The sequence below is a fragment of the Beta vulgaris genome, chromosome 6 (genome assembly GCF_026745355.1).
Source record: "Beta vulgaris subsp. vulgaris cultivar EL10 chromosome 6, EL10.2, whole genome shotgun sequence".
Taxonomy (NCBI): Eukaryota; Viridiplantae; Streptophyta; class Magnoliopsida; order Caryophyllales; family Amaranthaceae; genus Beta; species Beta vulgaris.
In genome coordinates, this window is record NC_079207.1 from 20141067 (window position 1) to 20166995 (window position 25929).

General features: G+C 32.5%; 1 protein-coding gene across 1 annotated transcript; it reads left to right on the forward strand.

Moving 5' to 3' along the window:
• LOC104896120 (MADS-box protein CMB1) lies at positions 1-25929 on the forward strand. The gene is made up of 8 exons (XM_010682823.4): positions 1-659; positions 15022-15100; positions 15304-15365; positions 16552-16651; positions 22686-22727; positions 24103-24144; positions 24892-25025; positions 25110-25929. Exons 1-8 carry the CDS (start codon positions 475-477, stop codon positions 25195-25197), a joined length of 732 nt encoding a protein of 243 aa, XP_010681125.2. The 5' UTR covers positions 1-474; the 3' UTR covers positions 25198-25929.

Here is a 25929-nt window from a genome sequence, read left to right on the forward strand (position 1 = left end):
ATATACAGCATTAATATTCCTCACCATTGACAGGAAAAGATGAGACTGGTATCTAATTCTAGTTCTACCCAGTAATACTATACGAACACTGAACACATCTATCTTACATAACATATAGGCATATAGCCACACCCCTCTTTGTCTTTTCCTCGAGAGATAAGAAAAGTAAGTACTATTCAAGGGTTTCCATTTTCTCTCACACACGCTTCCCCTTATAAATAACTTCTCCTTCTAGACTTCTGTTACCTACCCAAAAAAAAAAAAAAAAAAAAAAAAACCCACCTCAATCAATGACCTAGATGAGAAGTTCAGAGAGGCAAAAGCAAAACAGAAACCCAGTTCTATATATAGTATTTTCTCAGAATCGATTTTCTAGCTAGTGCAAATATATTGCTGTTTTTGATCATAAAGTATATTTTTAGTAACAATAATGATGTTTATGATATAGTATATATAAACATATATACAATAATAATGGGGAGAGGGAGAGTAGAACTGAAGAGAATCGAGAACAAAATAAATAGACAAGTAACGTTTGCAAAGAGAAGAAATGGTCTGCTTAAGAAGGCTTATGAACTTTCTGTTCTGTGTGATGCTGAAGTTGCTCTTATCATCTTCTCTAACCGAGGCAAGCTCTATGAATTCTGCAGTAGCTCCAGGTATGTATGTTTTCCTCTTTTTTTTTTTTTCTTTTGGTACTTTACCCTATACAATCATTTAAATCCTACCCTTAAAATTAAATAATTATGTCTTGTGGGTTTCAAACTTTTATTTCATAAGCTATAAGTTTCCTCCATTTAATTAATCTCACCTCATCTTTTTGATAATAAAGAAATTATACTTCATATAACAAAAAAAAAATATTTTCTAAGTATATGATCTTGTATAGTTGTATAGTTGTATTTTCGACATTGATGCATAAAGTTTGATACAAAAGAAGAAGAAAAAGAACCTTGAATCTGTGTTTGATCTGCTGTTTTGGTTCAAGGAAATCTGATATTTCCCCTTTTAATTTGTGAAATTCCTGCTAATGTTATAATTGTTGCTTCAAGTTTATTTTCTTCATGGTACTCGTTATATATACCTTGATTTAGTGAAGAAAATTACCTTGTATATCGGATTCTGTTTTGTGTTATCATGCTTGATGACTAGATCATGTAAATTGATGATCTTTGCCTTTAAATTGTGCGAATCTTGCTAAAATATATAGCCTTCAAATTTTATAAAATTTTATGATTGCAATTAATGTTTCTTCTGATTAGCCACAAAATAATTCTAATTTAGTAGAAACATGACTAAATCAGTTAATTTAACATATTTCTGCCAAGCTAAAAATATCTGTGTTGAACTTAACTAATTTTTGTTAAATCAGTTAATTTAACATATATCTGCCGAGCACAATATACTTGTGTTGAACTTAACTAATTTTTGTTAAATCAGTTAATTTAACTTATTTATGCCAGGGTCAATATATTTGGGTTGAACTTAACTATTTTTTGTTGGAAGTTGTTAAACATAGCCTGAGTGTGTAATTTCAGCTCATTAACTTTCTATTATTTTTACTAATACGTAAATAATGATATCAAAGATGTTTAATGGGGATCGTGAAAAAGGAAATTAGAAAAATAAGAAAGTACATAGGCGGTTTAAGACTTGATAACTTCTTCCGCACTTCTTAAAAAATAATATTACCATTTCTAATTATTTTACACACTTTGTTTTTCTCTATAGTCAAGGAAAGTTAAAGTATGATAGAAGAAGTGGAGACGTACGCGATAGGTAAAGGAAAGGTATGAGAAAGAAGAAAAAGTAATCATAAATTACACTCTATATGGAGGTCAGATTGATAAAAGGTGTGAGAGCCGATGACCAATAATGATTAAAAAAAAAAAGTGTAAAATCGGTCTAAAAAGAGAAACCTGTAAATTCAAAGGAAATATATAGTATATGTAAATATCAATTTTTAAATGTGGTCATAAGTCAGTTAATCAACTCAAATGTTTGTTGCAATAATAGATTTTCTCCAATATCTCTCCAACATTTTAGTTCATTAGTATACTTAACAAAAATTAGTTACATAAAATTACATAAACGTTTCTTGAATTTGTACTCTTCGACAATCTAGAAATTTATCTTGCACTCGTATATCATAACAATAAAGAAAGTAACCATGAAACTTTAGAGGCTTGGACTATAGCAGAAACTAGAAAGAGCCAAAATAGAATCGAGCCAAGAGCATGATCATTTTTTTTACATAAGAAACGAACATGAAGACAGTTTTAGGTGGACCTTGAATTTTGTACGAAGATTTAAGAAAACTCAAGAGGAAATTGAATTGTTTTTAATTTTTTTGGGTGTGTTTTGATTAATTGCTTTCTTTAGATTACACTTTATGAGCCTCACCTATGTGAAGCTTCAAATTTACTCTTGCTTAACATACTTCTAAGGAGCAAGTCTCTTTCGGAGTGGACAATTCATCCTTCTTGCTTATCTTACTTCAACGAAAAAATTACAGTTTTAACTTGTCAAAGGCATTATAGTACCACACCGTCACATGCATATTCCAACATGAATTTGAGTAAGTTAGAACAAAAAGTACTCTTAATTAGCATGCTTTCTTCTCTTGATGTACAATACTCCTAACTTTATTTTCACCTCCTCTTCCTTGCGAAAACTGTAATGCCACAACTTGAATTAATAATTTGCTTCTTCAGTCTCTAGGTCTATAGAATGAGAATGATTATGAAGATTGTATAAGTTAACTAGATTTCGGATACATGGGTCTGAATCAAGAGGTTCTCTTAAAGTTTTGTACGAATTGAAGTAAAGCAATCTCCTTCCTCCATTATATTGTTGTACCGTATTAACTTTTGACACCTTAATATGATTCACTTTGACCATCATGTATCTTTGTTATATTATAAAAAATATAGTCATTTAATCATGTATTAGAAGTATATATCTTGTTAAACTCGTCTTAAATATATTATTAATTTTAAAAATATTCATTATCAATAATTGAAAAAAGTAATCATCAAAATTGTATGTTGGAATCATGTACACAGAAATAGTAGACCTGAAAAAATAATAATGTAATAAATTAAGAGCTCACTTGTTATCGTTTTTGGTTCTACTTTTCAGATTTTTGTAAAACCAAAAACCAAAATACGAAAACAAAGAAAAATAGTTTTTAGTTTTTTTTTTTTGTAAGTTTTCGAAATTGAATGTTTCGTATAAGTATTATGACTAATTTTAAATTTATTATATTTCTTATATCATATGGCTTTCATATTTTTAAAATCAAAAAGTAAAAATAATGTCGAATGGGCCCACGTAATCTAAGCATTTGTGGACAATAACTTTGCTATTGGTCAACTAGTCTAAGGCCACCTTAAAATTTTGAATTATGATTGTTCGGTTACATTTTAGTATAAATTAGCTTAGAACCTATTCATTATCGTTTTTCTTTTTTGCTTAATTTTGAAAGAGGTTTCCATTTTATTGTTGTTAGTCTTCAGAACAAATACAATCAACTCAAATAAGCTAAATATAGTAGCTTTTAAGTTCATCATAGTCATTATATCTTATAGTACTACTTGAGGACATTAAAATGTAAAATAGACGTTTTCATAATATATGCTTCATCTTTTTTGAGTGGATAATTCAAGTTAAGAGCAACTCTAATGGTGTGTAGTATTAGGGACTTGCTAGCAAATAAAAAAAAATTAAGCAATTAGTCCAACCATTAGAGTGAGTAGCTGAAATTTCATTTGCTAGCCAATCTAGCTTAACTAAGCCAATTTGCTTGAGCTAAAGCTGTGGGACCATGTGGGAATTTTGGTAAACAATTTCCATATTCTTCTCCATAAAAAAAAAAAAATATCTTATTTCAAATGAAATCTAGTCAATCAACAAGTATATTGGCTAACCATTGTGGAAGTTTTGACTTAAATATGAGTTAGCTGCTAGAAACCTAAGTGGCACTCTAAACTAACTTTCATTTTACTCTACCATCCAATTGCTCTTATGTTATTCTTTAGGACAGATATATTTCCCCTTTATTTGTTCACCTATGAAAGCTGAGAATCATTGACAAAAAAACCCACAAGTAAAGTAACTGATAAAGTTGTGTCTTAGGTACTATATAGTAGGATATGATATGGCCTTACCTCTCCAGTAGTCTCCACCATTCCCTTTGTTTGTTAATTAAAGTAAAAACGAATGAATCCCTTGTGAGATTCTGGCCAAAGTAGAGCCTACTTCTGTTTCTTTATCATAAATTTCCTCCCTATGAAACTATTCCCTTCAAATATGCCCACAAAATCCCAACATACTTAAAGACTACTGTTTTACTGTCTTTTGATTAGTTACCTGAAAATGTTGAATCTGGTTGAAAGAATTAAGGAAGCTAATTAGTCTTCTATTATAAACTTAAGAAAGCAAAATGGCAAACAGTTTGGTAGCAACTAAGGTAGGAGAATATTTAAGTAATTACATTTATTTGAAGAAACTCTCATCCCATTCCAGCGCTCTTATTTGTTAACAAATTGTCAGTTATTTAAGTACTAATCTTAACTTAAAAAAGATTAGGTTAAGTGCTTGGAGAATGACAACACTATTGTAGTGGAAGACAAACATGAAGATAAGTGGGGCTGTGGACATCAAATTAGCAGGAAATTCATGCGATAGTGAAGCCAAACTCCAAAAAAGAAGGAAAATTATTGTACAATCTAGACGCATTATGACATGCTATGAATTTATGTAGCCGACAGTTCAGTTAATAACATACTAACCTCGTAATGGCTATAGCTCCACATCATTTTTGTGGCTTTTCCATTTTGAGTGAGCATATAGGATAAAAGTTTAAGTTGATGGAAGTGTGGATGCACCAAATGCTCCCGTCATATCCGACACTGGATATTATACCTAGAAAATAGAGTTCGATGAGATTTGAAAACGTGACGTTTATTTTATTTAGACTCTGTCCAAAACCTAACAAATGACCAACTTAATCAAAAGATTAAATTGGTGGTTCAAACTGTAAGATGTTTTGGGGTAATGATGTGGAAAAATTAACAACAAATAAGTGGATATAAGAATTAAAGTGTTGCTCACATCTAAACACTAAACATACTTATATTATTTAGTGATAGAACACTCTTACATGAAATTGATAGAATTCACTCCTTAACAATTTCTCTCCACTGATAAATAAGCTATCGTAGTACTACTATTACTTCTTGTAGCTAACACTCAAAATTGGCTGAGCACACATCAACAATACTAACACCTTACCTATTTATACTACCATATTATACTGCTTCTTTGACAGTTTTCATACATGCTACATCATTAGTCCAACTTTTCCTACTATATAGACAAGGGGTGATATTATAACAGCACAAACATTTACCAAATAGTATGAAGAAAGAGAGAGAGTGGGCGGTGGTATATTATAACAGAAACCCCATAAATAATTTTGTACTATTTCAAAAGTTTGATACACTAATGGGTAATGACTACAAAATGAGTAAAACTAAATGTCAATCTAACTATAACAACGATTGTAGGTGGTCTTGCCATATTTGTACCGAATATTAAAAAAAAAAAAAACTCCATCCACCTTAATTTTCCTTACATCTTCTTGAAATTAATATACTTTATCCGTTCTATAATAACTGAAATATTTGTTTCTTTTATGTGGATCTTTAAAAATGATATAATCTTATCGATCATATAGATGAGGTCAAGTTTAATAATCCTCATGTTGTGATACTCAAAGTCAAAATCAATTTTGAATTGAGGAGGTAATCTGAGGACATAATATATATACACATTTTGGAGATCATGTGTCATTCAAGGATAAGCGTTGAATTGGTAACAACCCCATTTTTTCTTCAATTATAAAAGTTAGGGATGGCAACAAACCGTATATGGACAGGATTCATATGAACCCAAATCCAAATTCGTTTGCAGGGGTAGATTCAAATTCGACCTGGACCTGACGGGTCTGAAAAGGAGGACCCAAATGTAGATGCTAAGGGTCTGAAGGATTCGGGTTCAAAAAGGATCCATCCACAATATACCCTAATCAAATTAGGAAGAATCATCAAATTCAAATGAAAAACCACAATAAAAAGTGATTCTCACTTGTGGCTGCTTGGCTAGTGGTACGAACCAGAGAGCAAGGGATGACCTAAGCGAGAACGAGCGAGAGAGGGTGGAGTAGGGAGGTGGTGGCTAGCGCATGAGTGCCACAACACGAGAGAGCCGAATCTAGAGAATGGTAGGGAGGAGTTCAATGGTGTGATGGTTGTGTTGACGAGAAAGAGAATGAAGGTGGTGCGGGGATGTAGTGGTGTGCAGTGGCGTATCCAACCCACGTGGGTTCGGAATTAACGAGATGTTGAAAAAAAAAAAAAGACCAATTTAAATTGCATAAAAATAAAATACTCAATTCAAGTTCGGAATTACAATCGATAAATATGAGAATGATTTCTTAAATTTCAAGAAAAAAAAAAACTAAAAAATCACTCTACGAGTTTTCATATTTTGAAAGCATTCTAATACATCATCATCACTAACTCCTGAAAAAAGATCTCTCTTAAGGAAGGTGACTAATCTCTCATTCAATAGTTGAAGACTTTTGAGACTTCCAAAAATATTCCAAACTTTTCATCCTCCATTCACAAATTCAATTCAACATCACTAATTTATACTCTAAATCTCTAATTTCTAATGATGAATAATTCAATTCAACAAAGTAAACTTCAATAACCAATAAGATTACCCAAAATTCAAATTAAACTTCAATAACAATAGCAAATTCACCCAACAAAGTTGAAACTTGGGACTTGAGAGTCTTAACTAATCTCATGGCAATCAATAATTTCAATTCATTCAAGCATTCCATTAATTTAATTCGTAAATTACCATCTATTCAAGCATTACTTGATTACTAATTACTAAATGAATTGGTAAATGAAAGTTTAACCAAAGAAATTAGTCAATTACCTCACAAAATTCGAGTAGAGGCTCCGAAAGTAGAGAAGACAAAAAAGGAGAAGTGAGTATGTGGCTCCGACAGGCGACAACACTGTGCGAGTATGTTACAGCCGGCGTATAGCGGGTCACCTAATCGTCCGACAGTCGGAGTGCAAGAGGAGAGAGGTTTGTGTCATGTGCGTAGTTTGTCGAGTATGTTAAACCCTAGGTTCTGTGAAAAGTGAGAAGAGAGGAGAGAGAATTAGAGAAATCGGGGGGAAATAAAACCAAATTGCAAAAAAAAAAAAAAGAGGAAAGAGAGGCTTCAAACTCTAACATGGGTGCTGAGCTGACTTAAGCTTTACACGCGGACCACTGAGCTATCCTTGTTGTATCTTAATTATTATGCGCTTCCTTTCTTTTAAGCTTTTTTAATTTTATTTTATTTTTCCAGAATTTTTCCTTGTTTTTTTTCCAAAATTTTGTGGGTTCAGCAATCCGCCCCTGGTGGTGTGTTAGTCGTCAAATCGACATGAGATTAGAGTCACTAAGTAAGAGTTGGCGAGAGGTGAGGGTGGCTGGTCCGTCGATTTGTGGCTGATTAGGTAGCTAGGCTACTTGATTGCTGGTAAAGGGAAGAGAAAGAAGGGCTAGTGGGAGGATGAGGGGGAGGCACCAACTCCGGGTAAAAAAGGGGATTTAAGGGTTTTTTTTACGTGGTTTGATGTTTGGCTTTATGTTTTACTTTAAAATATTAAATATTGAAATTGTAGTGAATTGATAGTTGGATTCTTATATTTCATTTCAAATGTCATATGTCTATTCCTAGTAGCTACATATTATTAATATTTTTAAACGCGATCATAAACATGTATATTAGAAGTTTGAAAAAAGTGACACGTGAAGTGCCACATGACACCATTTCTTTAATAGGAATATAAGAACATCTTTTACTATATTTGTATTGATAGTAGGCAATGGCGGATCCAGAAATTTAATAATGGTTGGTCACATACTCTCTACCGTAGATAGGGGTGAAAGTTCGGTGTACGGTTTGGATTAGGGTATAATCCCATCCGATTCAAAGAAAAATTGGATTTCAATTTTCTAATCCGAATACAAACTGATTAGAGGTTGAATATGATCCAATCCAATCTGTATTTTCATACTCTGGATTGGATCCGATCCGAAAATCCGATTTTCTAAAACTCTAGTTTATGGATGAAATAAATTAAGTACAACAAAAGCCTAGTAGATTTAGGAAATGCGAAATTAAGTGTTGATAGAGTTTTAGGGGATCGGAAGGGTTGAAGTTATGCGCCTATTGGACTATGGACTAGGCTTTTCTACAAAAAAAATTTAGTTAAGTACTTAAGCCTAATACATAATACAAGACATATTGTTATTCGGTTATACTGTATTTTTGGGTCCAATTACTCTCAATCTAATCCGATCCGAAAATTCGATTTTTCAAAAAAATCTCAATCCGAATCCAATCTAAATGCAGTTCAAATTCGATCCAAATCACTAATTCGGAATGAATTTTATCCGAATAACTTTCATCCCTACCGTATATATTACAATAACTAATACCCAATAATTAGAAAAATATTTCATAAAAAGTTCCATTTCAAAAACAATAAAAAATCATATTATAGCCAAATAGTATATACAAAGTCTCACAATTGTTCTTGGTGGAAGAATCATATTTGAAATCAATTTATAATGTTGTTGAGCGAACCCAAATAATCTTGTTAAGCTACCAACTTAATAGCCTTGAATATATAAATTAATACTTCATATGTGACTAATCTACTAATTTCATATTAGTTGTTCCCAATCCAAAATTAATATTTAAATTCACTAAATAAGTAAATTACCACACTAAAAACACAAATCACAAACTAGAAATAAAATGAAGTAAATAATGTCTTGAACATCACATGAGAGAATTTTCAAATAAGAAGATTGTAAATAAAATGAAGCAAATAATACATTCAAATCGTTTCATGACAGAATTTTTTGCCCACGAATATAGAAAACAATTCAACCAAACACCCTACTAAAAAGTACAGACCCAATAACGCAACTACCCAAAATAAAAATTCATAAATATATATGTTAAATAAAGTTAAAAATTAAGTTCTAACTAATCAAAGTAAGAGTTTGTCTTGTAAGAAACCGCCTACTTTTAAATTAAAATTAACAATGGTAAGCTCAATATTAAAAAGAGAACTATGCCAATAATGAGTAGGTTATTTTTTCCGATGACTAGTTTAATCCATTTAGTTACTAGGTCTACTTTTATCTTAAAATTAGACCGTTTCTTTTAATATTTTTTTTTTCAAAGTAAAACTTGATAAACTTACTTAACAACCTATTAAACATGCTCGGAAATATGTACTATACTGTGTAGCGTATACGCGATCTATCATTCTATCTTACTTCATTAAACACTTTACGCTTGTAAAACAAACACTTTGTAGACCAAATCCCAACTAGTTTTGGTAATGGACTCGACTTATCATTTAATCTACCTGAACTGATAACTATACCCAATTGGAACGTTGGATTTCGATTTTAGAAAACATGTGTTAATCTTAGCTGGGAAAGGGCTTGAAGGCAGCTTTCACAATGGCTATCTTCTTGTCCAGTACCTGAACTCGATTTGTCAAATAATGAACTCACTGGAAAGTTGCCTTTCAGACCACAGTTGCCGACGCTTTGGCGTCGCCATCGGGCAGATTGTTGCCTTTCTTCTCCCTCCTCTGTCTTGCTTTATCAATAATGGTTGGTCTCAGGACCAACTGGGACAACCATTGCCTCATTTGTAGGTGCATGCTAAATAATATGATTTTGTTAATTTTTAGTTGTCATGTTTTCAATTTTAGTTAACATATTAATTTTCGCATGTTGTATATTCTCATTTTTTCTCTTCTACTTAACCAATCCTATTGTTCATCCATCTTTGGGTTCTTTCGTGTGTCAATCTTGTCATTTTTGATGATCAAATGACATTTTGACACATACAAGTGAAGATTCCCACGACTCAATTAAGTATTTTTTTTTTTGTGTGGAGCTAGTATTCTTCTGCATTTTGACTCACCACACAATAAAATGTGACAAGACTGATTTGATGTTTACCATGTTTTTGCCGTGGGTACCTTTTCCCTAAATTGTAATAAAAGTAGGGTAACAATTCCTCACACAATATGATAATACGTCACGAGTCTGACACGAACACGAACACAAATATCATTTTTGATACATTGGGGAGCCAGTTCGTGATCAACACGAAACAAAATACGAACACGACTCATTGACACGAATTGTCAGCCCTAAATAACATCATTTATACTATTATTATGGATTTCTAATTGCTTACTCTCTTTGTTTATAGTTACTTGCTACATTGTTTTAGGTAAAATATATATACGGGATGAAAAAAAGTATAGAGGAAATCATAACTTCATGGGTAAATAGACAAATATTTAGAAGTTATAGGTATAAACATGAAAAAAATAAGAATTATGATTTTCAGGTTGGTCATAGTTACCATGTAAAAAATATAACATGTAAAAAGAAATATTCATATATGAAACATATAGCAAGTAATAATACAGAGGGAGCACATTCATTTTAAGGCCCACTAACTTTCTTTTCCTTAGAAAAATTCTAATGCATCTGTTATGCCATGTGGTAATACACTAATACAACTTTACCATAACCTTGAAAAATTAGGGTATTGAGAAATTATGAAAAATAGACATAACATTCACAAAAAATTTGGTTGGTTAAGCAAAAAAATAAATTGGTTGATTGAGAAAAATTTCGTATTATCATGCAAGATTTACAACAGTTGTAGTTGATTTGTGTTTGGTCCTCTTTTATATAAATCCCTTATCATTTTTATGTTCGTTAATAATAAAACTTAAGGACAATTATCTTCAACTATTTTCTTCCTTTCTATTTAATTGTTCTTTAGCTTTCTTACTATATTTATATCCCAGTTTGACCTTGTATATGTTAATTAGTATATACAAGCAATTTCTAAAAAGGGAAATAAAAATTTCATTTATTGCAAGTCATATGACATCTACCATGGATTTAAGAAATACGAAACAAAAGCTATAACTTGAATAAGTGAAATTCTTATTTGGTGCACCTAATGAAGATGAACCACAATACAATGTACTCTGTGTTAGTTTGCTAAATCATGCAACTTTTTGTGAGAGTATATCAAACTGACATAGTTTTGAGAAGTTTTGTATATGACCCTATAAGCTGCAAGGAAACAATTTAAAAGAGACAAGAGAGTGGGGGAATTTCCAATTTATATTCCAATAAATGGAGAAAGAACTGAAACTCTACGCTCCTGTTAAAGGATATTAAGAAGCCAATAGTTAAAACTCTTCAAAAGACATAAAACAAAGGTTTATTAATGAAGAAAACATTAAAAACATCAAATAAAAGTAAAAATTGGGGCTAGCCACGATCAAAAAAGGACCTAAACATCCTCAAACTGGCTAAAACTAATTAGAGCATTTAAGAGGGAGAAGGGGGAGAAAAAGGGAGCAAATTGAAGGAGAATTATTTTCGAAGACTAACCAAACAAATATTATCATGTAAGATGACGAATCTCTATTATATAAGACAATTTATGGGGACACTAAAAGATAGAAAAAAGAATAAAAGAAAGAATAGGGAGATAACTAACTTTTTCATTTGAACGAAAAAAGGAGGAAAGTAGGACATTTAAACCGAACACAGTTTTTTTAGAAAACAAAATATAAAAACAGTTTTTCTACCCAATTAATTTTACTTTCTACTTCATATGCTATCACACACAATTGTACACATTGCGTGCATGTAAGGCTAATATATCATAATGTAAGTTTTCATGATACCATTTTTGTTAATAATATACTTAATACTTGTTTCTTCGGCTTAGTTTTGCTTAATTTAGTTTATTATTGCTTAAATTAACCTATCTTTGGTGAACTTAACTTGCTTTTGCTATACTATTTTTACTCGAACTTATTTTTGCTTAGCTTATTTTACTAAATTTAATTTTGTTGAAACTCAGAGTAGATTTTGTTGAACTAAATTTATATTTGCTGAACCTTTTTTTAAAGCTTATTTTTGCTAAAATTAACATATTTTTGTGGAATGCATTTTTTTTAACGCAATTTATTTTTATTGAATTTAACTTATCGGTAAGAAATATGATCAAAGTACACTATGCATTGTCCAAAAGTCCAATTATATTAAATATTAAAATAAAAACGATATCATTAAATTCATAGAGGATATAAGCAAAACATTACTTGTGAATGTTTACCTTCTTTGTTGAAGTAAATATCGGCTTAGAAAATCATTACTTTCAATAAATATTGAATATCCCAGGTTAATTTAGTTCATAAAATTAGATCCAAAGGTAATAAATCCATAAAATTTCCTTAAAGAAAAAGAAAAATCCATAAAATTTCAAATAATGGGGCCATATGAAATACTAGCTTTGAAGCCTGTGCGTTGCATGGGTTTGTTGCTTATTTTACTTTTTACAAATTTTGTTTACATTGTTGATTTTGTGTTGTTGTGAAATGAGATTTTTCAACATCATTGTATTTATATATATACTTCCTCCGTTCTTTTTCTATTGCAACAATTAGTTGAAAATCTATATAATATTCCAAGGTTGTTTTTCAAAATCAAACTCTACCTTTTCATCATCCAAACACTAATATATATATATATATATATATATATATATAATTATATATATATATATATATATATATAATATATAATTATAATTATATATATATATATATATATGTAACTTTATCGATGTATAGATTTTAGTTTTTGTTGTAACAAAGTTTCTTTAACAAATGTTATTGCAATACTAAATTGTTTTGGTTCGTTGAGTAATATTGAGGGTTTTGAAAAATAATATATTTGATCCCGTAAATCGAATCTATGATCAAAGGCTATAATCACACACATATATAGTTTAATATACTTATATTACTTATTATTTTTATCTAAAAAAAGATTACATTATGTCTTACAATTCATCTAAATAAATACTCCATCCGTTTCCTAAAGATCTTCCTTGTTACTGTTCCTACAGATACCAAGGAGGATCCACTTGTGTGGGGTGTGGGGTGGGTAAAGTAGGAGAGAGAAATGGTTTAAGATAAATAAACAAATAAAAAAGGGTTAAATTAGGAAAGAGAAAGGGAGTAAAATTGAATTAATAATTGTAATAGTGGACCATATGATAGGGACATAAGAGGGTAAAAAGGGAAAAACAAATTCTAAATAAGGAATAAAGTAAAGGAGGGAAGATCTTTTGGAAACGCACTTAAACGGAATGGGGGAAGATCTTTAGGAAACGGAAGGAGTATATTTTCATGACTATATATTGTAAATGGAACTTATTTTGAAGCATATTACAGACACTCTCCAATGGTAACAGAGTTATAATATTTTGAATTAGGTAGCAAAAGTTATATTTAATTGTATAATGTAATAGTTTAGGTTATTTGTTCAAAACGAAACATTAATTTCTCCCAATCCAAAACTCCTTTTATGTATTTACCAATATGTAGAACTCTACTTTTTGAAAAACATTTAAAATTATAATTAATGACATGACAATCCTACGCAGTGCTCTTTATTTCATAAGTTGCATAACTATATTGTAAACGGATCTTATTTCGAAGCATATTTCAGGCACAATTCAACGGTATAAAAATTTTATTATATCAAATTACGTAGTAAAAGTTATATACTATTTACATAATATAATAATTTAGGTTGTTCATTTGAAATCAAACACTAATTTTTACTTATCTGCAACTCATTATATGTGTTTAAATATATGTAGAACTCTATTTTTTTAAAAGCTAAAAATAAAAATCCATGACATGAAAATCAGACGTGACACTCTCCATTTCATAAGTTATCGAACTATATTGTAAATAGCTCTTATTTTGAAGCATGTTTCGAGTGGTCTCCAACGGTATAAAAATCATAATATTTTGAATTACATAGCAAAACTTATACACAAATTACCTAATTTGATAAATTATGTTGTTGATTCAAAACATATACAATTACATAATATAATAATTTAGGTTGTTCAATCAAAATCAAACACTATTTTTTCCTTATCTACAAGTCATTATATGTATTTAAATCTATGTAGAGCTCTATTTTTCAAAAGCTAAAAATAAAAATGTATGACATGACAATCCGACGTGGCGCTCTCTATTTCATACGTTATCGAACTACTTGTATATTGTAAATGGATCTTATTTCAAATCATAATTCGACTGCTCTCTTCCAACGATATAAAAATCATAATATTTCTTTATTACGTAGCAAAAGTTAGACACAATTTACATAATTTGATAAATTAGGTTGTTGATTCAAAACAAAATTCTAATTTTCACTTATCTAAAATTTCATATATGTATTTAAATTTATGTAGAAATCTATTTTTGTAAAAAGTAAAAAAATAAATTGATGACGTGATAATCTTACGTAGCGTGCTCTATGAGCTCGAAATCTTGAGCAGCTCTTTATGCTCCTGAAAAGTTCCCCTTTATATATGTATATTGATATTGATGGTAAGTTAGACATATAGTAAACATCGTTAAAATACAAAAACTATAAAAATGACAATTTAACAATAAAGCTCAATACAGTAGATCAATATATATATATTACATTTTTTGGAAGATATATATTACTCCAAAGTCAATGAGTTTCTTCACTTCATTGAACTTTTTTCAATACTCCTCCGTTCCATAATAAGTGAAACACTTCACTAAAAAGCTTTCACATAAAGGAGAGAAGTGTTTCACTTATTATAAAACGGAGGAAATATACAAGTTGTGATGCATGGACGCATTTATGTATTGTATCTAAACTGCAAGAAACTTTGTTTCAAAGCTAGCAATCAGCATAGCCTCATTTTTGTGTGGATATATATATATAATATACATCTTTTATGAATTTTATTAGTATGGCAAAGACTCTGGAGAGGTACCAACGGTGCAGCTATGGTGCACTTGAAGCAAGCCAACCTTCGAAGGAGACTGAGGTACATAATATATAGACTATAGCCATATCGAATAGGGTTCCTATATTATATTTAATATGTCTCATATTGTGTCATACCCTTTTTTACTTTGCACTTTTACTTAAATTTATCGTGATCTTTTGTTGTTCCGCAATGTCTCCAAATTTGCGTTGTTACGTTATCCAGGATTTTTACTGTTTAAATTTTAATACATTCTCAAACAGAATAGCTACCAGGAATATTTAAAGCTCAAAGCCAAAGTTGATGTTCTTCAGCGCAACCAGAGGTAAATCTTGAGTATTTATTTATATATGTATTTGTTGCGTATTCGTTGAATCTGCTGCATGCATGCATTTGCACACGATACTTGAAGCGGTGAAGCTCAATGAGTCCATCGATGGAATTAAAAAAGTATTTAGCATTCATCTTTTCATCATAATCCACAGCTTAAAGTTTTAAAGTAAGATAGATCAGCTTATTATTTCAGTTTAAATTACGTATTACCTCAAATTTTTTAAAATTATTACACATTGACATTTTACACTATTAACAAATTTTCACTTTGACTATCGTTTGTAATTTATACTCGAATATAAACATAGTCGTGTAAGATCTTGTTAAGTTCATCTTGAAACTAAAGATATTATATGTATTCAAATTTTTGCAATATCACACGTGAAAATTGTAAGTGTAACCATTAAAAAAAATAGAGGAGGTAGATGCCTTCATTTAATGGAGTGCCTCATCCTCTTGAAGGTAAGTCTATAATCTATAGAGGTGCAATATGTCCTTGATTTTGGCACACAGTCTTAAATCATTGACAAGAAAGAATGACTAGTGTACTGTAGGGCTCTAGGACTATTTAGCTGGACAGATTGTTGGCCATGATATTTATGATGGCCTTTAAAAGAGTCTATACTCCGTAGAAACTCTTCTTTGTATACTTGGTTTAGTATTGAGTCTTTCCATCTTCTTCTTTTTTTGGTAATTTACTCTTTGTATCTGAAATTAGTTGCTGTACTCGATATTTTGAGGACAAAGCTTCTTTACTTGAACTGTATTATTTTTTAAATATAACAAAGAACATTGTTAAATGTAGATTTTGTTAGATATGTATCAGTATATATCCTTAAGCTATCAATATTTCATGATTTTACTAATACAAAATTATAAATCTTAAGAGTGTAGATTGAAGACGATGGAATGTTCATTATGCAGTGAATTTGAGATGGAGTAAAAATTGACTTAATGTTTGTTGAGTTGTTTCACCGACACATGAAATCATGAAACATAGTAGATCACTAGCTTCTATTACTTGAACTTTGCAAAAAAAAAAAAAAAAAATGCATGAAGTATATTGTTGAAAATTTATTCCTAGAAATCATGAGAAATCAAATGAAATATATCATCGAATTACACAATTTTATGTCGTTATTGTAATTCGTTTTTTACAAGATATGTTAATGTGACAGAAATCTTCTAGGAGAGGATTTGTCCGAATTAAGCACCAAGGAGCTAGAGCAGCTTGAACATCAGTTAGACAAATCTTTAAGGCAAATTAGGTCAATAAAGGTAATGACAACAAGGTGAACTTACTCCAACGGAAAATGTTCATAATTAATCTGATCAATATTTCATGTGCATGCTCTAAGTCTATAATATTGCGCTGCAAAGAGTTTCTATATGGGATTATGTAAACTCTCTTCTAAAGAGCTTAGCCTTCCTTTATATTTATACTCTATTCAAAATATTACTGAATTTTATGATTTAATCTCCTATAGGTGAACTAGTCACTACATTATGGGTGAGTCGTGTATATTTTATATGGTTGTGTTTTAATTTTTGATATTTGTTTAGCATTCATTATTCTCATAGTATTCGGCATCCCTTTTTTATAAAAAAACTATGACAAAATTTACGAAAGTCAGCAAAACTTATCTCCAAATTTTAGTTGTCAGTTGAAACTTATATCACATCTTTTGAAACGTTAAAGTCTGAAAATCGTTAGTGATATCGAATGATCCAGTAGAAAATGAAATTATTGAAAGTTGTAGCAGGATCGCAATTAAAACGAAAGCTTGGAAAACAAACCAATAAATTCTGGAACCCCTTTGTAAGAATCATGCCTTGAATCGGTTCGACAAAATGTGGTTGAAATGGAGTTTCGCAGGGGTCGTTCGATCGGGTCGGGTTGTGTCACCCGATCGGGCTCGACAAAAAAGTCTTAGCAGTTGGTGTTTGTAGGGCACCCTATGGCGTCGGGTATGTCCGCCCGGTCGGGTGCCTTAGCGAATTACGACTAGGCTTGGTCTCCCGATCGGGCCGGCGTGCTTTCTTGGTTTGGGAAAAGTACATCCCGGTCGGACGGTAGACGGTTTTGACGCGGAAACACGATTTTTGATGCGGGGTATAAATAGGTTAAACCTAGTTGTTTTTTTTACCACGAATTAAGTCTTATTTCTTCTATAATCTGGTCTTCCTCACATAATAAAATATTCTCTCTCTCTGCCTGTGGATGAAGTCAATTGGTGAACCACGTAAATTTGTTGTGCGTTTTTATTTGTTTTACATTCGATTGTTTGTTTCTTCTCACATCTGTTATAAAAAATTGATATCAAGAGATTTATGTTCGATCTGGGTGCAAAAGATGTCTGGGATAAATTATTCACTGGGAGAAACAATTTCAGTCTGTGACAATCAAGATGCGGGCTTTACTAAAGCAACAGGGGTTGTGGGCACTGTTGACAAAGAAGTCAACAGATTTAGTTACCGTTGAGATGACCACTGTGGAGGAGAAGACTCATTCAACGATTATGTTGTATCTGGCTGATGATATAATCACCGAACTCGCGGAGGAGGAAACCGCATCTAGTCTGTGGTTGAAATTAGAGAGTTTGTATATGACAAACTCTCTAACCAACAAGTTGCTTTTGAATCAACGTCTGTTCAGACTGCGTATGAATGAAAGTACACCTATTAGAGATCACCTAGATCAATTAAATACAATATTGTTAAGGTGGAGGATGAGGATGTCGCTTTGATTCTGGTTGTTTCTCTGTCGTTATCATATGTAAATTTTGTACTATCTTTCATTGTTGGTAAATATTCTATGTCCATAGAAGAGGTTAGATCATCTCTGCATAGTAGGAAATTGCGCAATAAGGCATCTAGTAGTACATGTACAGATAATCAGGTTTAAGGATTAATAGCCAGTAGTGGTAAGGGACGTGGTAAAAAGAATTTCAAGACATATAAAAATTCTAAAGGGGGTCCTAAACCTAGTGATGTTTGTAATTCTTGTAAGGATAAGGGGCATTGAAAAAAGCAATGTCCTAAAAAGAAGCATCAGGAAAATAAATCTAGCTCTGGTTATGCTGCTGTTGCAGCAGAAAATTCAAATTCTAAGGATGATCTTGCTCTAGTTGCTAATGAGCAAACATATTGTAATGATGTGTGGGTTCTTGATTCTAGAGCATTGTATCATATGAGTCCTCGTATGGAGGGGTCCACTACTTATGAGCAGGTAAATAGAGGTAATATTTTTATGGCTAACAGTGCAGTCTGCAAGACAATTGGAAGATGCTCTACCAAGATTGGGAAACGTGATGGTACATTATGCACTTTAAATAATAATGTTAGGCTTGTTTTACAAATGACCAAGAATTTGATTTCACTTAGTCTGTTAGACAATAAGGGGTTCAGTTTCAGAGGTGGGGGTGGATTTGTGTATGTCTGCAAGGGTCCGAAGGATGTATTGGATGGGGTCAAGTGTGGTACTTTGTATGTTTTGCAGGGTTATACTCTCTCAAGTTCAGCTGCTGTTGTTTCATCTGAAATTCAGATTGAGGATATGACCAGCTATGGCACATGAGACTTGGACATATGAGTGAAAGAGAGATGCAAATCCTCTCCAAGGCAGATCTTCTTGTTGGCCATAAGGTCACAAACCTTGAGTTTTGTGAGCATTGTGTTTTTGGGATACTACATCATAGAAAGTTTCCTAAGGGGATTCATAGGGGTATTGTGGATTATATCCACTCTAATTGTTAGGGTCCTTCACATGTGGAATCTTTGGGAGGTCATAGGTATTTTGTATCCTTCATTGATGATTTTTCAAGAATGACTTGGTTAATTGTTATAAAGCTAAAAGGTGAAGCTTTCAAGAATTTTAAGCAGTGGAAGGCATTGGTGGAAAATCAAACTGGAAAGAAAATCGAAAGGCTACGAACTGATAATGGTCTGGAATTCTGTTTGTCTGAGTTCGAAGAGTTCTGCAAGAATGAAGGAATTGCTGGGCATCACGCTGTTAGGAATACACCACAGCAGAATGGTGTAGCAGAACGAATGAATCAGCCACTTCTAGAGAGAGCTCGATGCATGCTCTCTAATGCTGGGATGACTAGAAGGTTTTGGGGAGAAGCCGTCAGTACATTATGCTATGTGATCAACTGTGGACCTCACTCTAGAATCAATCTCAAAATACCATATGAGTTTTTGGTTGTAATGTTTACTATCATGTAAATGAGGGTAAGTTGGAGCCAAGAGCTAAAAAGGGAGTGTTTGTAGGATATGGGGATGGGGTGAAGGGTTATATAATTTGGTCCCTGTCTGAGGGTAGGGTTATATTGAGTACAAATGTTATCTTTGATGAAAATTCTATGTTTAATCCTACTATAAAGTCTATTGTTGTAGTAGATAGTGGTAATGTTGATAAACAGGTTGAGCAGCAAGTTACTGACGATGAGAATGATTATCAACACATTAATTCTGAAGCACCACCATTTTCAATACTAAATGAAGAGGCGCCTAACCTGGCTTGGGAGCATCCTACGAGGACAAATTTTGGGAAACTCCCAAACACGTATGATTTTGAAGATATGGTGAATGCGGGTTGCTGAGGAGGTGGATGTCTGTGAGCCATCCACATACAGGAAGACAATTACATCTACGGAGACTACCAATTGGCTTGCTGCAATGGGAGATGAGATGGAGTCACTTCACAAGAACGAGACTTGGGAGCTTGTGCCAAAGCCCCCAGGGAGAAAAATTGTTACATATAAATGGGTTTTCACGAAAAAGAAGGGGATAATATCTGCAGAAAAGGTCAAGTATAAATCTCGACTAGTTGCAAGAGGGTTCACACAAAGGGATGGTGTAGACTACAACGAGATATTTTCACCTTTTAGTTAGACATACTTCTACTTGGAGAGTTGGAGGAGGAGATATACATGACTCAACCAGATTGTTTCCAGGTTCCGGGGAAGGAAAACTGTGTTTGTAAGTTGAAGAAGTCTTTATATGGGTTAAAGCGGTCTCTGAGGCAGTGGTACAAGACGTTTGATAGCTACATTATGAAGCTAGGCTACAATAGGAGTTCATATGATTGTTTTGTGTATCACAACAAGCTTACATATGGATCTTTCATCTACTTAGTGTTGTATGTAGATGATATGTTGATAGATGTTAGGAACAAGTTGGATGTTCAGGAGTTGAAGGAGCTTCTCACTACTGAATTTGAAATGAAGGATTTGGGTGTAGCTTGGAAAATTTTGGGTATGGAGATTTATAAGGAGAGGGCTCAGAAGAAGATTTTTCTTGTCACGGAAAGGCTACATTGAGAAGATATTATCAAGGTTTGGCATGTCAACAACAAAACCTATAGATACTCCAAGTTCTTCCAATAGTCATCTATCCGTTGCTTTTGCACCTAAGCCTGCTGAGGAGAAAGAGTACATAAGTCGGGTTCCTTATGCTAGTGCAATAGGGAGCTTGATTATGGTTTGCACTAGGCCGAATCTTGCACATGCAATCAGTGTTGTTAATAGGTTCATGGGTGATCCTGGTAAGGAGCATCGGCAGGCAGTCTAAGAGAATCTTTTGGTATCTTAGAGGTACGTCATATGTTGGTCTCATTTACGAAAGTGATATGGCATGTTTAGTTATAGGTTACTATGATTTTGATTATGTTGGGGATGTGGACGGTAGGATTTCTATGACTGGTTATGTGTTCACTCTTGGTGGTTCTATTGTGAGTTGGAAAGCGACTTTGCAGCCTATAATGACTTTGTTTACTACTCAGGCAGAGTATATGGCCATGACAGAAGTAGCTAGGGGGGGATTTGGTTAAACAGACTAGTTAGTGATTTAGGTCTACATCATGATCAGGCGATAGTGTATTGTGACAACTTGAGTGCGATATGCTTGGTCAAGGATCAAGTTCATCATGAGAGGACTAAACATATAGATGTGTGGTATCATTTTCTGAGGAGTGAGACAAGAATTAAGGTGAAGAAGGTAGGTACAGCTGATAATCCTACTAATATGTTCACCAAGCCGGTTCCGTAGAGTAAGTTTCAACATTGTTTGAACTTTCTCAATGTTCGTGATTGTTAGTTGCCCTCGTGAGGCAAGTCTGGGGTCCTTAGGGGCTAATTTGGTCTGGTTATCTTTTGGGATAAATTTGTTCGCAGGGAGAATCTGGGCATTCTGATCAATGCATTTGTTATTTGGTTTATTGTGAGAGGATTCAATTCAAGGTGGAGATTTGTAAGAATCATGCCTTGAATTTGTTCGACGAAATGTGGTTGAAATAGAGTTTCACACATGGGCCGCCCGATCGGACCCGAGACAAAAGTCTCAACAATTTGTGTTTGTAGAGCGCCCGATGGTGTCGGGTGTGTTCGCCCGATCGGGTGCATTAGCGAATTACGACCGGACGTGGTTGCCCGATCAGGCCCGCATGCATTATTGGTTTGGGAAAAGTATCGCCTGATCAGACGGATGTTGCCCGACTCGATCGGGCGCTAGCCGCTAGCCGTTTTGACGCGGAAACACGTTTTCTTATGCGAGGTATAAATGGGTTATATACCTAGTTGTTTTATACCATGAATTAAGTCTTATTTCTTCTGTAATCTTGTTTTTCTCACATAATAAAATATTCTCTCTCTGCTCGTGGACGTAGCCAATTGGTGAACCATCTAAATCTATTGTGCGTTTTTCTTTATTTTACATACGATTATTTGTTTCTTTCTCACATCTGTTATAACACCCTTGCACAACTTATCAAATTGAATGAGGCTATAAACCAAACAATTAGAAGGTGAACAAGAGAAATTGAGGCAAAAAGGTGATTGCACTTCCTTTCCCCTCTCTTGTGCTTTGATGAACTTATTAAGTGAATCATTATTTTTAAATTTCGAATGGAACGATGTATAGTAACTTATTGTGCATTAGGTTTCGTATTATATAATTAGTTTTAATTTGATATAGTAACTTTTTTGATAATATAATCATCTTTTGAATATTCAGTTTTTTTATATTGTCTGTTTTTGAATGGTATAGTTTTATATATCATAGATAGTTTTATATTTTAATTAGTGTATATTTACAATAAATTTATTGTAAATCCAACCCCACCCATTTGCTGATTTTTTATATATCAAATTTCCAAGTTAAGCCTTAGAGAGGACACACTAAAAGCTTTTAGTTGTGGACTAATATAAAAGTTGACGCACACCCCAAATCGGAAATGATGCAATTCACATGCAGCGGCTGAGAAGGGATTATGAATACTAATTTATCGCCCGTTTGTATTAATAATATGCAGACCCAATATATGCTGGACCAACTTGCAGATCTTCAAAGAAAGGTAAGATTGAATACACTCAATTTGTTATTGTTGATCATATGTTAATTGTTGAGATCTAGTACTGGTAATTTCTTGGTGTTAATTATTGTGTTATAGGTTTAGACCGGGCTCCACTAATATGGATCCAAGATTTATTAATTTGTTTGCATGCATCTTACATCTACAGTTTACTTGTCACATCCATGCTGCGAATCTGTGTAAAATACCTTTCTGGGCAGTTTTCACATTCTTGCAATTTCAGTATTATCTCACAGCTTGGATTATATTGCAATAGTACTGCTACAGTTAGCGATAACCACTCTGAGCTACTCCTACACTTATTGTATCCTACTATCATAGTATAGATACCTAGTCTGTTACATGTGCTATCTAATGGTAATTTTGAAAGTGTAAAATATTGGTAAAGATAGTACTCCCTCCGTCTCAATTTAGTTGCTACATTTTGACCGTAGACATTATTTACGGCATAACTTTGACTATCTTTTACTCCATATACATAAGAAGAAATATAGTCATGTTGGATCTTATTTGATTCCCAGTTTGTATTTTCCAAATATGTAATTTTTATAATTTTTTCATATATGTAACTGAAGATATTGGTGTTTAGAATTGCATCTCGTAAACTGTGTAAAAACAAATGTAGCAACTAAATTGGAACGGAGGAAGTACTCATCTAAGAAAAATTAACTAAATATGAGATAACTACATATTAATCTAAAATAGGAGAAAGGTGAAATCCCACTTCCAATGAGCTTACATTATAGAATTCTGCATACATACTCATATTTCAAATATTTAGATATCTTTTTATACTAGGATATTTACATTTAAGCATCAACGGTGACATAAAGGAGAACTTTCTCTTCCCCTCTTTCCTCCTTCTGGATTTTTGACTTGTTGATATACCTACTACATACAATAGTCCATAATAATATATTATGAAATTAATTTTGGGCTCCAACCATGAGTTTAAACTTTTGGTTGGAGCTTAAGATTGGTTTTATATTATCACATAGTTTCTTTCTAAAAGATTCATAAAGTAATTGACGACATATTGTCAGATTTCATATGATTAAATATTTTCATAGTATCTGGTCAAAATATTATGATTTCTGTCAATTGGTTAGATGTGAATATATATTTGGAACTCTTTTTTAGAAGAATATATTTGGAACTAGAGACTAGTGAAAGATAGTGTTAGAATCCTAAGAGAAAATTGTGGTGCAAAGGAAAAAAAACTTAGTATGCAACTTTATACACTAAGATGTTCTGTAGATGGAGGGACATAGGAAATGAATATGAGATTTATTTTTGGAGTGTCTGAAGTACAATTAAGAATAAATGTTTTATTTTATACATACATATCTTGATGCAGGAGGAGATGTTGCTTGAGTCCAACAGAGCTTTGAAGTCTAAGGTACACAACATGATTTTTTTATTTAGCTTAATTAGGATACTATCCTTGAGTAAGGTTAGGTAACTAACATTTTCACTACTAACACCTTATAAAAAATAATCAAATGGCAAGTTTTGTGTCATTCTTGTAAGACCACACAATTTGATGAAGCGACTACACGTTCGATAATGCACTTTGTATTATTGTTAGTTTTCAATTTTTTGTTTTAACAGTTTAAAGGTTATGTGATATTTCTTTTAGTCTTAAATCATTAATCATATTCATTTTGAGAACTCACAACAAACTATTTCCTCCGGTCTTTATTAGTTTACTCGTATTCCTTTTTGGGATGTCCTTTATTACTTATTAGTTTACCCATTTCTTTTGTTTTTATTTTTAGAATGACACCACTAACTTTTCATCACACGCACATTCAACTTTAATATAAGTTTATCTTTTCTCTTTCTTTCTATGTCTCACAACATCATTTATCCTAAAACTTTGTGTAAAAACACCGAGTAAACTAATAAAGACCGGAAAGAGTATATGAGAATCTATTTTTTTTTTTATTTCTATCTACTTGATTTTAGTTTTCAAAAAACAAGAAAATGAAAATTGGACACAAAAACAATCACGATTATATCCATGGTTGTTTAACATTCTAATATTATTGTACAATTATATCATTTTTTTATGGCATGAAACTATGTAAGTAGAGTAACAAATTTAAGGGACATTATATTACATGCAATGAGTGGTCTCTCGCAGTTGGAAGAAACTTGTGCATCACTTAGGCAAAATTGGGAGGCTGAGCCACAGAATGCTCCTCCTACTTATGTTCGCCAACCTGGTGAAGGTTTTTTCGAGCCATTGCCATGCAACAACAACTCATTGCACATTGGGTAATTAGTCTCTTTTCTCTTGTTGAGCTCCAACAAGTACAAATAAATCATGACTAAAAAGACTACCTTTCGGCATTTGTGCAGTTATAATGCAGTGACGCAGGATCACTTGAACAACGCGACAACATCAACTCATAATGAAAACAGTTTTACACCAACATGGATGCTTTGATTCATGCTAAGATCAGCTCTGCTCGTATCAGGCCGAATCGGAAAAAATATTTTGCATACATTTAAGCTATATAGCATAAGAGTTTACGAGGATTAGTCTAACTATGTTGGACTTGTATTGTAATAATGTAAGTTCAGCAGAAAGGCTCAATAAGCAAATGGAAGCATCAATCATATATGTAATTTAATGAGGGATTCACTTTGACTCTTCACCACCTTAGTTTCTTTTTTTCATTTTTTTTTGGTGGGTGGGTGGGGGGGGGGGGGGGGTGGATTATCTGCAATCCATTACATTAGAATGGAAGAAGGCATGATGAAGCTTGACATATAAACAGCTGAATAAACTAGTCCAGTTGGGCTAGACAACGTTTCAATTTAGTTCTTACGTTATACTACTTCCGTTTTATATTAATCTACACACTTTGACATTTTACACTATTCACAAATTGCACTTTGACCCTCGTTTGTGATTTATATGTGAATAAAAATATAGTCATGTGGGATCTTGTTAGATTCGTATTAGTATGTATTTTATTAATATGTACTTTTTATAATTTTTACAAATACAAAACTAAAGATATATGTCCCCAAAGTTTTGCATTAGCATGCGTGAAAAGTGTAAGTGTGTAGATTAAATTGAAACAGATGTAGTATTTGTTCATACTTTTTCGGTTGCAACAATTGAGTTTTCACTTACCAATGCATGACATGACATTGACTATTAATATCTTGA

Excerpts from the sequence above, each read along its gene's own strand:
- LOC104896120 (XM_010682823.4), top strand. The coding sequence starts at position 475 with ATGGGGAGAGGGAGAGTAGAACTGAAGAGAATCGAGAACAAAATAAAT. Across the intron at positions 15,101-15,303 it reads AACCTTCGAAGGAGACTGAG|AATAGCTACCAGGAATATTT; the intron begins GTACATAATATA and ends ATTCTCAAACAG. Across the intron at positions 25,026-25,109 it reads AACAACTCATTGCACATTGG|TTATAATGCAGTGACGCAGG; the intron begins GTAATTAGTCTC and ends GCATTTGTGCAG.